We start from the raw sequence: 19,143 nt of genomic DNA, 5'->3' as shown, positions 1-19,143 counted from the left end.
ACTCTATTCCGCGAGATGAAGAGATATCATTCCATTCAACCTAAGAAAGGGGATCGCAGAAGGTCTCTCATCCTCTTCTACTTTAATCCAAGAAGAGAAGACATTGAAGAACTTTATCCTATTCTATCAATCTGGTTAGAAGTCATACCTCTACTCTCGTCCCTATTCCATCTACTAGAGAGAGAGAAGTATTGCTCTCCATGAGGCAAGAAGAACCATTCGCCTAGCCTACATCATTGAATCCCGCAATAACCATCATCATCATCATCATCATCATCATCGAGAGTCTTACACCCTTGCCAACCGGTATTATTACCGTGTTCTTCTTCTTCTATGAATCATATTTCTCTCAAGGTCCTGAAGAAAAAGAATTCAAAAGCAGAAATCATGAATAACCCTACTAACGTGGAAGCAATAGTTGGAGTTGCGAGCACAGAAGTCACAAACAGAGTCAGGGGCGCGGATAAAAACCCTTTACCATCTTCGATACTACATGTTTTTTTTCCAAAAATTTCAATCTAAATTCAATAGAAATAAGATAAGTTTCTACAATCTTAGAGTATTCACTTGGTAAATTATTAGAACATCTTATAGGCTAGAAACTGTTAGGGAAACTACGAAATTCTAAAACTCAAGAGAAATCATGAGGAACTTTTCAAGATGGATTTATTAAGAATGAGCCCCAAAGAAATTAGTCAAGGATATAGTTTAATCTGGAAGCTTTGATAGAAGATTTTAAGACCAGAAATATCTCTAAGTTGAATAAATAGACTTAAGACCAAGAAACTTGGTTACAAGAATAAACATTAAACTGGAAAGTTAGAGACCCCAAAATCTAGATACCCTTAGTTAAATTCCAAGGGGAAGAGTTCATTATATGAAATTCAAGTATCGATTGCTACTAGATTAATCATCACTTGAAAGTTGCATGATTGATTGAAGTCATAATTGCTTGAAGACATCAATCTTGTTTGTGATTTTTTAGATTAGATCTTGATTGAATTAAGTATTGGAATAGATATAAATTGAGGAGCCCTTTACCTCCCCCAAGGATAGGTGTTGAATCCCCATACCAAGAGGGGATGTTTTTGTTGCCGCGGAAGCATGGACCGACTCTGATGGTTGGCGAGAGGTCTCCCAACAGTGATCGTATTAAGTAGGAGGTGGTTAAGGTGCCAGGGGGGCTCCTGGTAGTAAATCCTTTATGCACCTAGAAACTACTTAGTCCCCTGTATAGCCCAAGTTCTACTTGGGACACCTAAAAATGCTAACTATAGGTGGATCTAATCTTGGTGACATGCAGATGTGTCGAATGAGGCAGCACGTGAAATTGTAAATTTTCTCTTGTATGGGTTGGAGAACACACCTTATGGAACATAATCAATGAATTTGTTTTATTCTAATTGTATGTCTATGAGTAAATTACGCAAATAAACAACTGTGCATAAAATGATTCTTTTTAATTAATGAAGCTATTTTTATATGTTTCACATAATGTGGTAGGTAATTAGATAACTAAGAACTTCCATAGAGGGAAGCGGGTGGATGGATTTACGACAAATCTAGTCCTATGGCAGGGTGGTCTCGGTTATGGTCTCAGATAGCCGAGAGGCTTCCCCAAAAACAAACGCTAGAAAGAAACTCTAGGAAGGGCCGAATCACTGATTTACTTAGGGTTTGGTCTCAAAACCCGAACTGTAAATTATCTTAGGGAAAAGGTATGGTGGTTGTGCCAGAGCACTGTGAGGGATTTCATAAATCCTTAGTCTACTACTGGAAAAAAACGTCGTACTCCATTAACCAAGGGTAATGGTAGTCACTCATTCTGGACAAGAAGCCTCTTGAAGGATACCTCTAGATGTAAGCTAGTTTATTGATAGGTGACTATTAGGTAAATTAGGGACCTTTAGGTTAGTCCTCCATAGGTAACGACAGGACGCTTCCCCTACGAGGTAGACCTAGGGTTATAGAGCCGAAAAAAATCAGATCATTCTAGTTAGAGTACGAATGGCAACGACTGGAAGGTAAACTCCGGGCGACTACTAAAACGTTACTCGTCACGTAATAAAGGCGGGTACGTTACAAAGAGCATGTATTCAAATATGAGTTTAGCTTGCATTTCTCATTAAATGTTACATTCCCAATACAAAAGATTTCTTTTAGATTGGATCATAAAGCTTGTAAGATTTACTCACATCACTAGATACAACAAATATAAACTTTCTAAACTCACAATCAAGTTTCTTCATTTTCCCATCAAGAATATAACCAAAGGTTAACATCAAAATACTTTGAGATGAGATACTTGAGGCTTGGATCCATAGACCACTTCATATTGTGTAATACCTTTGTAACATGCCTGCGTATCGGCTGTCCAAGCACGTTTTTAGCGGTCCATCGAGAGAGGAGTCTAAGCGACGCTGCCCGGTAGTCCCATGGAATGTCACGGGGTTTGTCGCCTAGGGTTTTTTGAGTCCACCTCACAACGGAATGTTTGCGGCCGAACCCACTAGAATCGACCTGAAACTTGAGTCCCTAGAGGTCGAGGTCTTCTGACAGCATTCTAGCGTCGATTTTGGACATCCTACTTTACGTAGAGATAACCAAGCTGAAGCAGACCCATGCCGCACTTGGTTCAAAGAGAATGGGAAACGAGAGGGATGCGGTACTCCACCTCTCTGCCCATAGGGCATAGTCCCATTTCGGTCCCCTAAAACAATATGAATCGGGGTTTTAACCTAACGATTTCTAAGCGTCGGTTGTCAATAAAACCTTGTGAGAAGCCTCCTAGTTCTCTGGGACCACCCTGTTGTAGAACAGACCTTGTTGTGAGAAGCCTCCTAGTTAATGGATGGATTTAGAGATATCAACTTTCCAAAAATGCTTCTTGAAAAATTGGTAACCAAAATTTTCTCCTTATTGAAGGAAAATTTTCCAACAGCCATATCCACATGTTGTGTATCATGAAATGTGCACTCATATGTCAAATGTATGACCTTAAGCACATGCATTTATATAATCTTTCAACCATAATATCATCCTCAATCCTTCCTAGTCCAAAAGTATTGTTCATACCCTAGTGAAGAGATGGTGTGAGCTTGTATACCTTAACACCTTTCCTCAAGTTTGGCAACACCTCTACAAATGATTTAAAAATGAGAAATGGACAAAAAAAACTAAAGAACTAAGTGATGATTGAAAGAATTTAAAGCCTTCCATAATAAGCCTTTCCTTACTCCTCAAATTGATTCCCTTAAGGGAAGCTCTATCATGCCAAGTCTTGCTCTATGTTTGTAGAAGAGTTACTTTCCTAGAGCTAGAAAAATCATAATTAAAACTAACATAGTATGTATGTCCACCTAATGAAGGTAGATAGTTTCGCATACATTGCATAAATGAGATTGAGGACTCCTTTTGATCTATTTGTATTCCTTGAGAATCTAGTTCTTTCCAATGTAGCATGCTTCATAGACTTTGCCAATCCTTTTTAGTGATGGTATGCCCAAAGCCATGGCTTGAGACTTTAGCATAGACATTCTTCTTAAGTTTAAGTGTCCATACATTTTATGCCATAGTTTAGTAGGAGAAAAATGGGTTGTTCTTTCATCTTGTATGGCTACAAATGTTGAGGACGATCCATAAAGTTTGAAGATTTTTCCATGCTTTTTCAAATTCCACTTTGAACCTTTTCAATCATGGCTCAATATGACAATAAGTTCTTGGTCAATGAGGGTGTCAAAAGAATATCTCCAAGTGTCTTTTTCAAACATGTATTGAGTTGGACAGATATGTCACCTTGATTTGTAATAGCAACAGGAGTACTAATTGCCAAGTATAGATATTACCATTGTGAGAAGAATCTAATTTAGAAAAATATTTAGCATGAGAAGTGTGGGAGATTGCCCCACTATCAATCTACCATGGTTCTTCTTTAATTCCAAAGTTTATACTATTGGCTTGTATAGTCTCCTCATTAAAAGTAAAGAGTTGGCTTGAGAGAAGCATTGAGAGCTTCCTTCTCCATCAATAAAGTTAAATGATTTTCCCTTCCAATCATCTTGCTTCTTCTTGTAATCTTTCTCAAAATATCCATACTTTGAATAATAATGATATTCAATCAAGTTGTGATGATAACCTCTACCTCTACCTCTACCTCTAGAGGAATGGCCTCCTCTTCCATAGAAAATGGATTATCTTCTTGATATAGTTGATTATTGTTGTGGATGGCCTGGTTCACTTGGTGCCTTCCTCTTCCTCTTAGGGTGTTGAATGTTTCTCTCTCTTGCTAAAAATAGGATTTTATCAATTATACTTGCTGAAGTAATTGTAGAGTTGCCACTATGAATATTCTTCTTGGAGTGATTGCTTGCCTTTGATCTTCATCTCAATGAATCTACTCCATCTCATCAAGTGACAGTTCTTGCCTCAAAATGATCAAGGCTTAGACAATTCCATATCATTTCTAGTAACCAATTATTGATGTATATCCTCAACTCTTTTGATGAACTCTACGGTAGTTTCTCCTTCATTTCTCTTTGTGTTAGTCAACTTTACTCTCGAGGCTATTTGTCTTGATGTAATTTTTTATTCATATATATTCTTCAAGGTCTCCCATGATTTCTTAGGACTTGTTGCATCCATTAGATGGTAGAGAGTCATCATTGACACTTAGCATCATTATGTGGACAAATACATGGCCTTTTTGTCCCATTTTTCCAATTCTTCTTCATCAATAACCTCATTTTCTTTTGGTCTATCCATTGAGACCAAGTTCCATCAATCTTAGAAGAAAATAAGTGACTCCCTCTTCACTTTCCAAGTGGCATAATTTGTGCCATTGAGCTTTTAACCTCCCTCTAAATGCAAATTATGTAGAATAGGTGTCATTTTTACCTCAAAGAAACCATGAAGTGAATGGAAAATTTCACACAAACTAAGCTCACACTAGGCAAGATCCTAAGAAATCTCCTCTATTACCATGAGAAAAGAAAATTGGATAGCCAAGAGGTTCAATTTGGCCAAAATAGTAAGCACTACTATAATGACTTATCATAGCTTTTACACTACTTTAACACTACTTGAAACACTGCTTAAACAATGCCTTAGATAATGCTTTTATAGTGGTTGAATTGTGCTTTAAACCACTCTTACAGTGCTATAAAGCACTTCCACAATGGTGAAAAGTACTCTAGACACAATTGACTATTTAGTAAAGTGTTAGTGAAATGTATTGAGATGAGAGTAAGGTACTAATCCAAGTCTTAATCAAATCCAGATTGGATAAATAAGGGCTATTTAGTAAAGAGTGTTAATGAGATGTATTGAGATGAGAGTAAGGTACTAATTCAAGTCTTAATCAAATCTAGATTGGATAGATAACACAAGATTGATAATAGCACTGAACTCTTCATTCACAACAAAAGGGATAGGCTAATCCCCAAACCTAAAACGAGTAGTGTGAGAAGCCCAATAAACTTAGATACACTAATAGACATAATGTGGAGAGTGTAAGTTACACTCAGCACTCGTTCCATTGCCAAGACACATCAACTTTCTTGAGTTAAATGGACCCAAGGTATGTGATTGCTAATCACAATAGCAAGCAAGTTACTCAAGTTGTTCTCAACTATGGTCAAATTTTACAAGCATGTCTTCTTCAAGCTATGTAGATACACATTATGGTGATCCCTCACTAGAAGAGAATGAAAATAGCATAATGCCTAATCTTGATATGGACTTCTAGCATGGGCAATATGCTCTAAATTCTTGTTTTATTGATGAAATTGGAACTTCAATGTATGTTAATGCTTAAAAATTAAAAAGAAAAAAGGATTCAGATGCATGGGAATCTTGGTAATGTGAACCTAATGTCTTTTGAATAGTAAGATATACGCTAGAATATCCATGATACTTTGATGGTGGCTTCATGTTAAATGCATTGGCTAGTCATTATATTAGTACTCTTGGAATGTATGGAATAAACATTTGTTTACACAACCAAAAATGCATAGAACATATGGGCAACTCTAACCTAGACTCGCAAGTGGAATGTAAAATCCTATGTACTATCACATTGGAATAAATGATCATCGATATGCAAATGGAAAATTTTCACAATGCATTTGATGCTCGTAGCATGCTTGGTGTACTTGAAATTTGGGACTAGTCGATAAGATGCAATATCTTATTCTAGTCAAAATAGAATTACAATAAATATATCATATTTATAGTAATTTGAAAGTTCAAAAAATATTGGTGATCATAGGAAAAATAAATCTAGGATCTATTGTGGATTTTAGGAAAAGTTGAAGGCCTAGTTTATATGTGCTACATGGTGAAAATTTAGAATTGTTTCACCTATGGATGTAAATAAATGGAGAGTAATCTAATAAATTGTCCTCAATATTGTACTTTATCTTCATAGGTTTTAGTTGAAGTTGACAATGCGTCAAGCTCATTCACGTTCAATAGAGTATAGAGGGTTCAAACTATTGATAATGATTGATACTCAAGGGGGAGCTTACATCTCCACTAGTGATAAATAACTTATGTATATACCGACTCTTAAATATACTAAGTTTACATCTAGGATATTATGTGTTGATAGTATTTTTTGCCATGGGAATCACTATCTAGTATACTAGTCACTGTGAGTTGGTATGGAGATGTGTATGGTTTGACATCTATAGAATATATGAAATACATGGAATGTATATTTAAAGATATATATGAGACATATGGATGGTATACAATGTTCATTTCAAGTGATGCAAGAGAAGTACATTTGTGTAAGTTACATATGATGTGCATGTCATGTACATTTCTATGGGTTATTTGAGATGTATACAATGTAAATGATGCATGGAGGAACACATCTTAGATTCAGGCATTGCTTATGTTGGATGCTAATATTACTTTTCCTTAGTAGTCAAAATGACACTAATTTTTAGAAAATAGATGCATCTCTCATGGTTACGACAGTGGTTATGATTCATACGTGTAGATCGAAACTATTTAAGTGACTGAAATTTCAAACAAATAGAACATGACCATGATTAAGAAGCAATAGATACACATGATATTTAACTATAATGTCAAAATACATTTCTAGTTGTAATTGATGTCTTTGTGTCACACTAGCACACTCAAGGAAGATTACAAGAATTTAAGTTGGGGTTTGTCATAAGGACATGAAATTTTATTTAACACTCTTTGGACACTTCAAAACTAGTGCACTCGAGGAAGATTATAAGAATTTAAGTTGCGATTAAGGACATGAATTTTTACTTAACACTCTCTAGACACTTTGAAACTAACACCTAAGTTGTGCACGCGTGAGTTGCACATGTGAGATTAAGTTAGATGTGTATCATGGTGACATATTATCCTAGCTTGGACAATGGCAAACTTTGGTAAACATTGTGGATAGGTAGCAATGAGGCCTAAGTTAAAATATGATCAAAGATACATTGAATTTCCCTTTGGAAATGACTTTTGGTATCATCGAGGTTTGAGATTTAAACGATTTAATATCCTAGACTAAGGTCTCTAGAAAGTTTCAACACTTTACATTCAAAGAGGTTAGGATCTAAATTTGAGGTTGGGGATTTTTTAATGATATTCTAATGAGGACATAGCCAACAAAGGGCCATATAACTCAAATCTACATGTGGAGGCCTTAATGAAAATGGAAATTTGTCAAATGTAAAGTTTGGGTTAGTTTCAATTTGCATGTAATTGTATCTTCCATCACTTCTCTCCCATTTTGGATTGTTTGGGAAAAACTTTAGGTGGAGACTTGAGTAGTGGGTTGAGACCATTCTCTATTGAGTCATTAAGGTTCACACATGAAAAATAAAGCTCCAAATGTCTCACAATTGGGCAGGAGATGAAAACATGAATCGAGATCTCATCACATGTATTGTAAAAGATAATGGCGGTGGGAGATCTTGGGAGCACACAACAATATCTCCAATCTAGATGAAAACTTTCCCCTAACAAGAAATCTTGGAATTCACAATAGTTGAAGACATCTATCTTACCACTTCCCTTTGCTATCTTGACATGCCATCCTTTGTTGGCATTCTCAGTGACCCAAGTCTTATCTCCAACCATCTAATGGTAAATCTAATTAGCCAACCTTTCTAGAGAAACGTCTAGTTTCACAAACACCCAACCTTGCTAAGGGAAAGAAGGTTAAAAAGCAAGCAACATAGTACATTGGTAAATCTCCTATTGCAAGGTCAATCAAATTTGGTTGTAGCTTCTAGACATTCAAAGTGTTGGCAAATGCAATGGAAAGAATAAAGATAAGGCTAACTAGGAAGGATAGCATCCTATAATGAGTTAGCCTCCTTCTTCGAAGATCGGGATAATGTTGAACTATAAAATGAAGAATCTTTTGCTCGGAGCCAATCACATGAGTAAAGAGAAAGGATTGTGAGATTTTATGATGCTATGTAGACTTCAAAACATGCTGCTAAGAAACTTGGATAACCCTATAACCATGGGAATTTTCAATCTCCTTAACAAAAGATTTTACAATATTAGTCTAAGGAGGACTACATATAGGGCTTACAAAATAGTCAATCTAAAAGCTATCATATGGAGACCAACATCCAACAAAGTAAATCCACCCAGCTATTTTGGAATAGTGTTTAATTGCCAAGATATCCACACTTGACGAAAATGATTTACTTTCTTTTTTCTAACATAAAGTGGATGGATTACACCCATTCCAAGAGAGACTTCTTAGTCTAGGAAGTAAGGGTAAAAAACATGAGACCATATTGATCATGATGGATTGAGCCACTTCTAGTCACACATGAAGAGACAAGCTTTGAGATTTCCAATACATAAACATGTCATGAACATGGGAGAACATCCAATCAAGTAAGGCACAAGTGCTCTCTCACCAACCCAAAACTTAAAAAATTATATCTGTAAAAGAAAACAATATAGGTTTTTGAGCATTGATATTAAACCCTAAAACCAAACCAAATAGGCTTCAAATAGCCATTGTGACATATTCACATTGGTCGAGTTAGGCTTAAGAAATATAAAGAAATCATTTGCCAAAGATTGTCCCAAAAGTGGAGCACCACTAGTAGGAAGGGTCAAATCAACAGCCTCCAAATCAACCAACTTATGTAACAAAGAGAGCATTGGGTGAGTTATCAATGTAAACAATAAGAAACTAACATGGCAATCTCCCCCATTGATAGACTTCAGTTGATGTAGAAAAAACCAACAAACATGATCAAAGGTCATTTTGATACCTAGCTAGATCACAACTACTTGTTGACCAAAGGATTTGAAATAATCAATCTCCATTGGAGCATTTAAATATTATGCATGATGTATCCTTAGCTCTTTACAATCTATTGGCAATGATTTTGGAAAAGTTTTTGCATAAGGAACCCATAATAGAAATGATGGGTCTTCAATGTCTCAAGGCACATGGAGAAGGAACATTGGGAAGCAAATAAATTATGAAATCTTACCATTTGAATACATCGGATTGGATCTCCATACATGATAACAAAGGCGAGTTAGTGGGTCCTTAAGTTGTTCAGTATGGGGTGAAAAGGGCTCATTAGGAAGGCTATCCCATGCGTGGTTGATGGGACAACACACTGTCGACTTCAGTCTCGATAGTATCTACCTCCATTAACTTTGCCTATTCATGCTTAACCTAATCTCATACCAAGTTACAAATATATTGACAGGCAAAATGGACAACATAAAAAAGGACTTCATATGGACCCAACAAAGCTTTGTAGTACTCGAGACACATCTAAATAATATATGTAGACTCAACAACCATGACAAACTTCTCATTCATCAAATATACAATATTCTTGGAATATTTTTGGTGTAGATCAACAAAAATATTGAGTTACACAATTATTTGCATGCAAAGCATCCACATAGGCCAACAATTTATGCTTAGCATATTCCTTCTCTTGAAGAGCTTGGACTTTGCATTTCAATCGTTTGAAACATGTTGCCAAATTATTAGAGTATTACATGCATGTTATATATACATAAAATATTCTAACAAAAATTACAAATATTGAAATTTATCTTTAAAAAGAAAATGCATCTTGAATACCATAATGCTGGGACAAAGAATGTGCATTATCCCTGAAAATAGACCATGCATTGATACCCTAGAGAAAATCTATGTGCTAAACAAAGCAATCAATTGTTGCATGCATCCCAAAAAGTGATTATACGATAGAAAAGACCAAATAAAACATAGAGGTAAACATCTACACCTATGCTTCATCCTTATATTGTTGCCCGTAGATTCAAGAAGAAATCTTTCTTAGAGCACCATAAAAATAAGCCATACCTATTGCCTAAACTCTAAATCCCTATCCTATCCTATATTGAAGCTAATCCAAGAATCTATCATCTCAATTTCTATAGATATTTATCAAGTTCCCTTGGCCAAGACAAATCCTCTTCTTACAAAGTCCACTTTGAAGTTTGTTGGACTTATGGCCTTCTTAAGGATCAAGTAAGGAGTGAAGCAAGGAGCACATGTAGAAGAGTTCATATGTTTCCAATGGTTTAGGCGCCTCGCATAGTATCTAAATTATGCATTCTTCATTACAAATTAATGTTAATAGATAGATGAGTCAAAATAGAGATTAGCTACTAGATTCAAGATATTCTTGTGAGTACATTGGATTAGAGTAGCAGGACAAAAAGGTAGCCTACTTAGGAGATAAATTTCTATAAAAAATATTCCCCTCCTTTAGTGGCACATAGTCTCTATACATAGAATATGATTTGATCTATTAGTTTAAATTTACAAATGAAGAAATGATTATGGATTCCCTATAAGGATACCATTATTTTAGGAGTATGAATCCAAAAAGCATTAGAATTAATACTCTAATTTATGTAAGGAAAGCTAGGACAATGGAGGTATTGATTTTTTGTAAATGCCTTTATTTTTGTTTCAATCTCAGGTATCCATGATCACTTGGCCCTTGTTTGAGGACTATACTGCTATGGCAAATTTCTTCCATGGTTTTGATGGACCTAGTCTTGTTGAAGTGATTGCTCCATGGCTACATATTTTCACTCTACTCCTATTGTGCCTCCCTACATGATATTTGTGTGCTATGTTTTAGCAACCTTTTGGCTTCACTTTTGATTTGCTAGAATTTCATTTGGCTACCCCCTACATGATATTTATGCACTGTGTTTTGGTGGCCTTTTGGCTTCTTCACGAAAAAAAGAGAGTTATGATTGTATTCTATTGCAAATTGGTTATGCAAAGTATGCGTGAAAGGGCAAGATCAAGGGTTTTCTAATTCATCTCAACAAGAGATAGAAGTATATGAGAAGGCTAGCCAGTTGCAAAAGGTGGATTGGGAAGTACCTCCTTATGTAGCTTTGGGTGCTATCAAAATTGCCACCCAAGCTATAGAGAGAGAGAGAGAGAGAGCACCATTTGAACATAACAACAAATGGTTTTACTACAATGTATTGCATGATACTAATTTGATAGTCTTATTTTATCTTAATTTATAATTAGAAACGGTTGCATAGACATAGCCTTTGTGGAGGCTAATTTTAGATTTGCAAAAATGATCGGTAGGAGAATAAGGAATATGTTTTAGGAAAATCCACGTCAGAAGGGGACTGATGATCCTAAGGCACGGAAAACGGATGGGAAATTCATGAAGAGATTCAGACGTACTGCATTTCCCCTAAATGTTCCATTTTGCAATATTCATACTATAGAAGTTCGCCTGAGGACGACTTGGATCATGGATGGTCCACTCTCTCAAACCAACATTGTAAACAGTCATGTGCTACAGTAACCACTGACAGTGCTGCAATCAACAGTTCACACCCTCTCAGTGCTGCAATCATATTCTATGTATAGAGTAACCACTCTCAGTGCTGCAATCATATTTTCTGTATAGAGTAACCACTCTCAGTGCTGCAATCAACAGTTCACACCCTGCGCAACTGCAATACAGTTGTTGACAACGGTTTCAAGCATGTATCAGAATGTCTATAAGTGCATCAGTCTTTAGGTTGCCTCAATGTCAAGACTGTATTGCTCTGTATCAGAGTCCATGACTGCAAGTATCAGACTCATATGAGTTCACAATTCCTCGGTGTCATCGGAACATCAGAGTTCACAGATTCCTCAGAGCACAGGGTTCACGACTACATTGGTTGTAAATGGAATGCCCTGAAAGCTGCATTAGCTGCATCTGTTTAATGTTTGCACGAGCACTGCCCTACTGTGTCTCACAACTGCTCTACTGCAGTCTTGCCCCGAACAAGTCCACAGCAGTTACGCAGCCTCCCAGGTCACATGCAGGTCAGGAGGGCATTCCAGTTTCATGCCAGCATTCCCAGTTCACGCCAGCATCAGTGTACGTCAGTATTAGTATCAGTTCATGTACCTACTTATGTTAAGTAGGTAGGTATGTAGGCATGTGTGCGTGTGTGTGTGTGTGCGCGCGGGGTTTTTCCTTCTCTTTTTTTCTTCTTCTTTTTTTCGTGTTGGGGGGGGGTGGGGGTTGTTTGGCTGTTTACACGCATGCATACATGCACATATGTACATACATGTGTATATATGTATGTATGTATGTGGCAGCAGTTTTTTACTCAGTCAATTGTTCTTGAGCCCTGCAACAAAAGCTCTCCAAGAGTTTGCTTCAAAAGGAGCTTAAATTTTCCCATTTATATGATGGCTGTTATATTCAACCTCATCTATTGGGACTGTACTGTGTATAGGACTGTACTGTGTAGATCCTAGCAAGTGGATGTGCAACTGAATCTGCATGTGAGATAATCTGCTGAATATATACAAGCACAGTTATTAACATTATTCACGTTTTCGCTTCAAAGAACTCAATTTAGAAAAAGAATAAAAGTTACTAGCCAGGAGTTTACCTCTATATAGTCTTGAATTTGAAATCTTAAACAGTTGTTGAAGGCTTGTGTACATCGATTTAACTGATCACAAAATGCATAGTATAATGTTCCAATGTGATCACACAATTGCCCATTGAAGGAATACTTTAGCTTGTCAATCAAAAGCCATTCTGATCCATTCAAGAGTCGCTGATTGAAAGAGGGCAGAGTTAGCATCAAGGGTCATAGTAGAAAAATATAAGAAACTCCCCCCTTCCCTCCCTCCCTCCTCTTTTTCTTTTTAACCGAATGGCCGATGTAGTAAAAAGCATGTAGTGAAAAAGGATCATGGTAGAAAAATATAAGAATCTCGCTCCTTCCCTCCTCTTTTCCTTTTTAACTTAATGGCCGATGTGGTAAAAAGCATGTAAGTGCCCTTCTGGCCAACATCAAAGCCCAGACCCAGATGCTCCCACAACAGAAAGTCGGCAGAGATAATCCTTGAATCAATAAGTCTTCAGGGAATTGCCTTTTAGGCAAGAATAGACTTAAGCTTCGCCAACCGAAGCACCTAACCATCTTCAATGAAATGCCCGATGAGCATCAAATTTGAGTGCATTCCTTGCCAACCACACATGCATAAACGCCATCAATAGAAGAAATGAAAGGGGGCCTGATGCTTGCTCCTTGAGGAAACCATCCAACACTATCTTCAGCCTCTGAGTGCTGCCAAGTAATCCGCTGAACAGTGGAAGTGTAGGAGTACGCCTTACAGGCTAGTATGCACAGCTTGAAAAACAGCAACTTGTCTCCTAGAATTGGCACAAATGCCCATGATTAGTTCTCCTTTTACTCAATTGGCCCCTAAGCGGTAGTCCTGCTATAAACTTCCATCAGAACAACTTTCCTTGGAAAGGTATCGGTTTTTTTTCCCAAGAAAAGAGAATTCTATTAATAACACCTCGAAGAAAAATCCCTGAGATAAATACAAAGTACAAGGAACTCTTTGAAGAGTAACTAGGTACATCAAAGATACAATGGTTGTGTGAATGCCAGACCATCTGAGGGGTAGTATGAAAGGTGTCTAAATCCCAAATCCGCAAGAAAGCCTCTCTTTTCTTCCTCATCCTCTCAGAGCTGCCTTGCATCCTCTTCCATCTCCCATGGAGAGTGTGGACTATCTCTATCCAAATTGTCAATAAAGACTCCCCAATGGGTATATCCTGAAGATCAATGACCTGGCTACATCTCACAGTCCATATGTACCAAGCTATAATACTAGAAACCAGCTCCCATCTGTGACAATGTGCGTGAGTCCACTATGTCTATGAGTAGTCTGGGGTGGGGATCTTCTCAAAATGTTGTCCAATGATGAGAAAAGAAATGCTCCCCTGAGTGTCCTCATAGCCGCAAGCTGGACCTCTATCTGTGACCCAAGCTACAGCCCCCCATGTGACCACCATGGACTCTGCTATTCCATGGAATACTATCCTAAGAGCTTCCTCCAAATCTCCTAGGCTCTGGGACAGTCCCATAGGCAATGTCTTTGTGTCTCCTCTAACTCACCACATTGTGCACATGCCATTGGGCCCTTGCCATATCCAAGCCAAGTGCCAATTGCTAAACTCCTATGGGCTAGAAGCCATAGAAAGAGGGATATCTTCCTGGGCCTGAAGCTGTCATGTAGCCGCCTCCAAAAGTCATATAAAAACTCATCTGAGATTCCCTCTCTATGCCAATGAGGGGTAGCTGCATGCTGAGCTCTAATCTTGCTGATCTATATCCTCTGTCCCAATCTAGTGGTGTAGCCAAAAAAGGAAATGTCGCATGGCCTATCAGGGAAGGGATCCCTCCACACCCACTCTCCCGGATCCCATTGAAGTCTTTGTAGAGGCCTCCTCTGGTATGCCCAATATCTCCATCTATCTATAAGACAAGTGGTTGGGTTGGGTCTATGTGCCATTTCCTGTCAAAGTGTGCCACTACTCTAATTCTCTGCCTAGAGCAGCCACTGAGGGCTGTAAGGTCAAGATCCTCTCGCCGCTGGAGGTGGCCATCCTCCCCAACTATGAAAGTGAATGTCCTGTCTCTGCTAGATGCAATGATTGCTAGAAGGATATCCCCTCTAGAGAAGAGACCAATCCAAGTCTGAGAGGAAGCTGTGTCAGTTTGCCAATCTGGTGGAACCCCCTCCATCATGGCCTCAATCATAGCCCTGGCTCCCCTAAGACCATGAAGTCTCTGCCTTTGAGTCTTGTGTGGTAACTCCTGAAATGCAAACCACTCCCCCACTGATGTAGCGACCTGCAAAGAGAATCTCCCCCATGATAACTTGCAAGAATTTATTAATGTGGTCTTCAACCACTGTATTTGTCTTTTTGACTTTCCAAACCATGTTTTCTTCTTTATCTGAACTGTGACAAAAAGGCAATCATTCCCCTTGACTATGTGGTGGAATGATCTCTCTAAAATACATAATGCTGTCCACCATATCGACATTCTTTATATTCTACAACTAGCAAAACGTCCCAATTTTCAGCACACATGGTTTTGATACATCCCATGGTACTTTGTTGTGGAGCAATTGCCCTCAGCATTCCAGAATGCAATCCACCTAGGAAAATATACACAATTCAAAATATTGAGGGCACATCTGGTCCTCGCATCTCAAGGCTGAATATCAACACTGTATTCTGGTCGCGTGGACTGGGGACCCACAATTCTGCTCGCCTGCTGTTTGTGCACAGTGCTGGCCTGTTCGCAGGGTGACGCTGTCCTCGAAGCTAGTTCTGTGCAGCCTGCACAGGCCTGCACCCATTGTTGCTAGGTCCAATGTGGGGCGTGTTTAGACCAGAAATAAGAATGCTTCAAGTGCGGGAGAGGATCTGTATACTGACAACACTCCCTGGGGAACCCATTTGTGTGTTGTGAGGTCTGAGGTGGACAGACAAGGGAGTACAGTGCTGTCAATCTGATTTGCAGCAAACATGTCCAAGTTAAACACTGCTTTTATCGACAAAGTGCTGGAGGCTTTGGGACCTGATTTGAATGCTGAGGAGGGGGAAGACATGGTTCCCTGTACCGAGTTGGTGGTTGCCTATTCCGAGGCTTCGCCATGCCCTGATGAAAATCACCAATTAAATGCAGCAAACATGCCTCTGATGCTTTGATGGAAGAAACTGATGAAGTGCCACCAACTAATCATCAAGTGCACTCCTATGGACAGGTCATGTCCGCCACTGAGGTCTCTCAAGACTTTGACTGGGAACACTTATTGGAGTTTGCCAATACTTTGCTGGGTGATTATGTTCAACACAACAGTGAAGCATTCCCTGATCCGGATCAAGATGATGTTTTGGACACAAGCATTGATACCAAGACAATGTTGCATTCTTTCTCGGCATTTTATGAGAGAGGGGTCAATGGTCATCCTCTTTTTTACAGGAAGTATCCCAATGCTTTCATGGATCCACCAATGGCCGAACTCAACACTATTGGGTGAGTGTGGAGGAAATTTTTGTGGGACCACAGGGCTCTTGTGAAGTAATGCCCAATTTGACAATGCTCCATGACAACCTCTTGGCAAAGGTGCCTCTGTTTTTTGATCAACACCTTGTTTTTTATGTGCTACCATGGAAACCAATGGTTAACTTTCAGCACCTACTCCAATAGGAATGCCTAGTTTGGGTGGAAGTGGAGGCTTGCCTTGCTGCATTTTGGCCTTTACGTAAGGAAGCTATGGCCATGGCATGGTCTTGGTGCCCCCTAGCTTATGGGCCACCAATCACAACCATATGGGTATGCTATGGGAAATTGCTTGCAAGCGGCCTAATTGGTTAAGACTAAACTATCCCGGAATGCCATCCTTGCGTTACCATTTGAAATAGGGCACCTTTGCCAATCATTGTTTCTCTTGTGGGCAGCTAGGGCACTTTATGGTTGAGTGCCCACATAAAAAGGTAATTCCAAAGGCGGGAATTCCACCTATGGTTGAGGAAGTTCTCATGGTTAAAGACCTTCAGGATGAAAAGACATGGAAAAGGGGAAAAAACCTTTGCAGTACCAAGATCATTTGGATGAGGGTTGGATGGATGTCCGTTTCAAAAGGAACGAAAAGATCAATGTGGACATCTCAACTGCTAAATTTAGCAATACCCACGATTCCTTGCTGACCTATGTGCAACATAAGGATAAGCAACCCATTGTGCACATCTCTTGACAAGGTCTCTTCTGCTCCACAAAATGCTTCTGCCGGGAAAACCCATATGGATCGCTTTAAACACTCCATCGCACTTACTTTTGACACATGCTTACCATGTGATCATTCCATGGCATCGGCATTTTCCCTAATTGGTTCCCAAAAAGGGAATGAACCCTGTAAACCCTGTACCTCTAAATTGATGAGTCAACGCATGAATTATTCGTAGTATTGGTAGATTTTGTGGATGAGGCTGTTAGCAGAAAGCGTTAAAGCAAGGTATGACCAGCCTCAACCTTGAGTTTGCTCGTGATTACATACAAAAGTTTCTACTTGGAATGTGCTCATGATTGTGCAATAAGCAACATGACATGTGGTACATCTTACGCAAGAATCAACGAGATGTCTTATGCACCTTTGAAGACAAAGTCATTGTGAAGCAGGAAAGATTGTGGATTGTCAAGGTTTTTGTTTATTTATGTTGGGGGGTTTGGCACAACATTACTCTAGTGTTCTCATGGTGATTCATGAGAGATTTCAGCTGGTTCTCATAAAAAATGATGTGGATGGCCACTTTGTGGTGATTGAAATTGTGCTTGATGGGAAGGCCCTCTAGCTGGTTGGTCTCTATGCTCCGAATGATCCCTTGTCTAGATGTAATTTGTGGAATAGATTGACAACCTCTTTGAAACTTCACAGTTTGGGATTGCTGATGGGAGACTGCATTATGTGTGTGGATTCATTGTAATCCACTTCTGGGCATTCAATGATGGATGCTCCAAAGAATTAGGTCTAGGAAGAGTGCCTTGAATGTCCTTAAACAAGACCTTTGATCCTGGTTGCATTTGTTGGATCTAGGATTCACATTTCATTTGGTATAGTATTCTGCTACATGGTCTAGATTGGACTATATGTATGTTACGCATAATGATGCATTTCTGCCAGAGATTCTGGATATGCAAGTCCTGCAACAATATGCCTTATTAGTTCATTCTTCTCTATAGTTTGAGATGCTTGCACAATCTATTGCACCTTTTGCACAATTTTTGGAAAGCTTCACTTGTGCTTCAATTCCTCTTATTTGAAACACCCAATTTTTAATGGCTACATGGGACGGTTGCTTGATCACTTCCTATCAGACTTTCCATTGAGCAGTAGCAATCGTTGCCTTGAGCAATTGATTAGTAATATGCAATGGATTGCTCGACAATACGGTATTCATTGTGCATCCCTTTGTGAACAAATAGACACGCAACAAAGGAACTCCTAGCCTTGTTTCATTCATTGCTTCTTGAGTTACCAAATGATGCATTTTTGCCCCCACTAGTTGCAAGATTGGTTGATGTTCTTCAACAATTCCAGTTGAGATCTTACCAACAAGAAAAATTAAAATCTTTGACCAGAAACTTGTGACATGCCTCTTGCCAAACCCATACATTCTTTTAGGGATTGCGTCATCTCCCTATGCTGAAGAAATTGGTTAGACTCCAAAACCCAAAGGGCAACATGGTCACCGATTTGCAGATTATTGTTCAAATGTGCCTAAACTATTTTCTAGATCTTCTTGGCTCGGCTATGACTCCTATACAGATCTTTGATGCTCGTGTGGCTTTTTGTTGGGAATAAAGGGTCACCATGCCTTTTATATGTGCTCAGGTGTGAATGCACAATTAACACTTGTACTTTACATATATGTATCACAAAAACCTGAAAGAGGTACAATGCATTGTATCCACACATTGTGCACCACTCACTCTCTACTCTCTACTACTGCTCACTCACTCACACACACACTCTTTTTTTTCGTAAAAGGTAATTGTATTAATTACGAAAAAAGTACAAGATTACATGATTACACGAGTACAAGAGACACGAGGGCCGTAGGCCAACGTGTGGGAAATCCCCGGACTAGGGTACTAAAAGGTTACACCAATCATGGCAAGGACCCAGAGGCAATTGCCAAATGCCAGGAATACAAATCCTCCCGAGGGAGCAAGTCAGAGTGCCTGATGAGATCTAGCTGCCAATGCAAGAGCCCTTTAAGCCTTGCA

The 19,143-nt window shown here is 38.8% G+C and overlaps 1 protein-coding gene across 1 annotated transcript in view; it reads right to left on the bottom strand.

Moving 5' to 3' along the window:
- The window catches only part of LOC148030286 (protein HAPLESS 2-like), a 179,886-nt gene that overhangs the window by 53,186 nt on the left and 107,557 nt on the right, over positions 1–19,143 (bottom strand). Inside the window, exon 9 of the mRNA XM_087686571.1 lies at positions 12,934–13,104. Within this exon, the coding sequence (XP_087542697.1) occupies positions 12,934–13,104 (171 nt within the window). The remainder of the gene's footprint in view (positions 1–12,933; positions 13,105–19,143) is intronic.

Source organism: Lygodium microphyllum, chromosome 10 (genome assembly GCF_053477565.2).
Source record: "Lygodium microphyllum isolate KBCC chromosome 10, Lygodium_microphyllum_v1.1.10, whole genome shotgun sequence".
Classification (NCBI taxonomy): Eukaryota; Viridiplantae; Streptophyta; class Polypodiopsida; order Schizaeales; family Lygodiaceae; genus Lygodium; species Lygodium microphyllum.
This window is presented reverse-complemented; position numbering and strand designations above follow the sequence as displayed.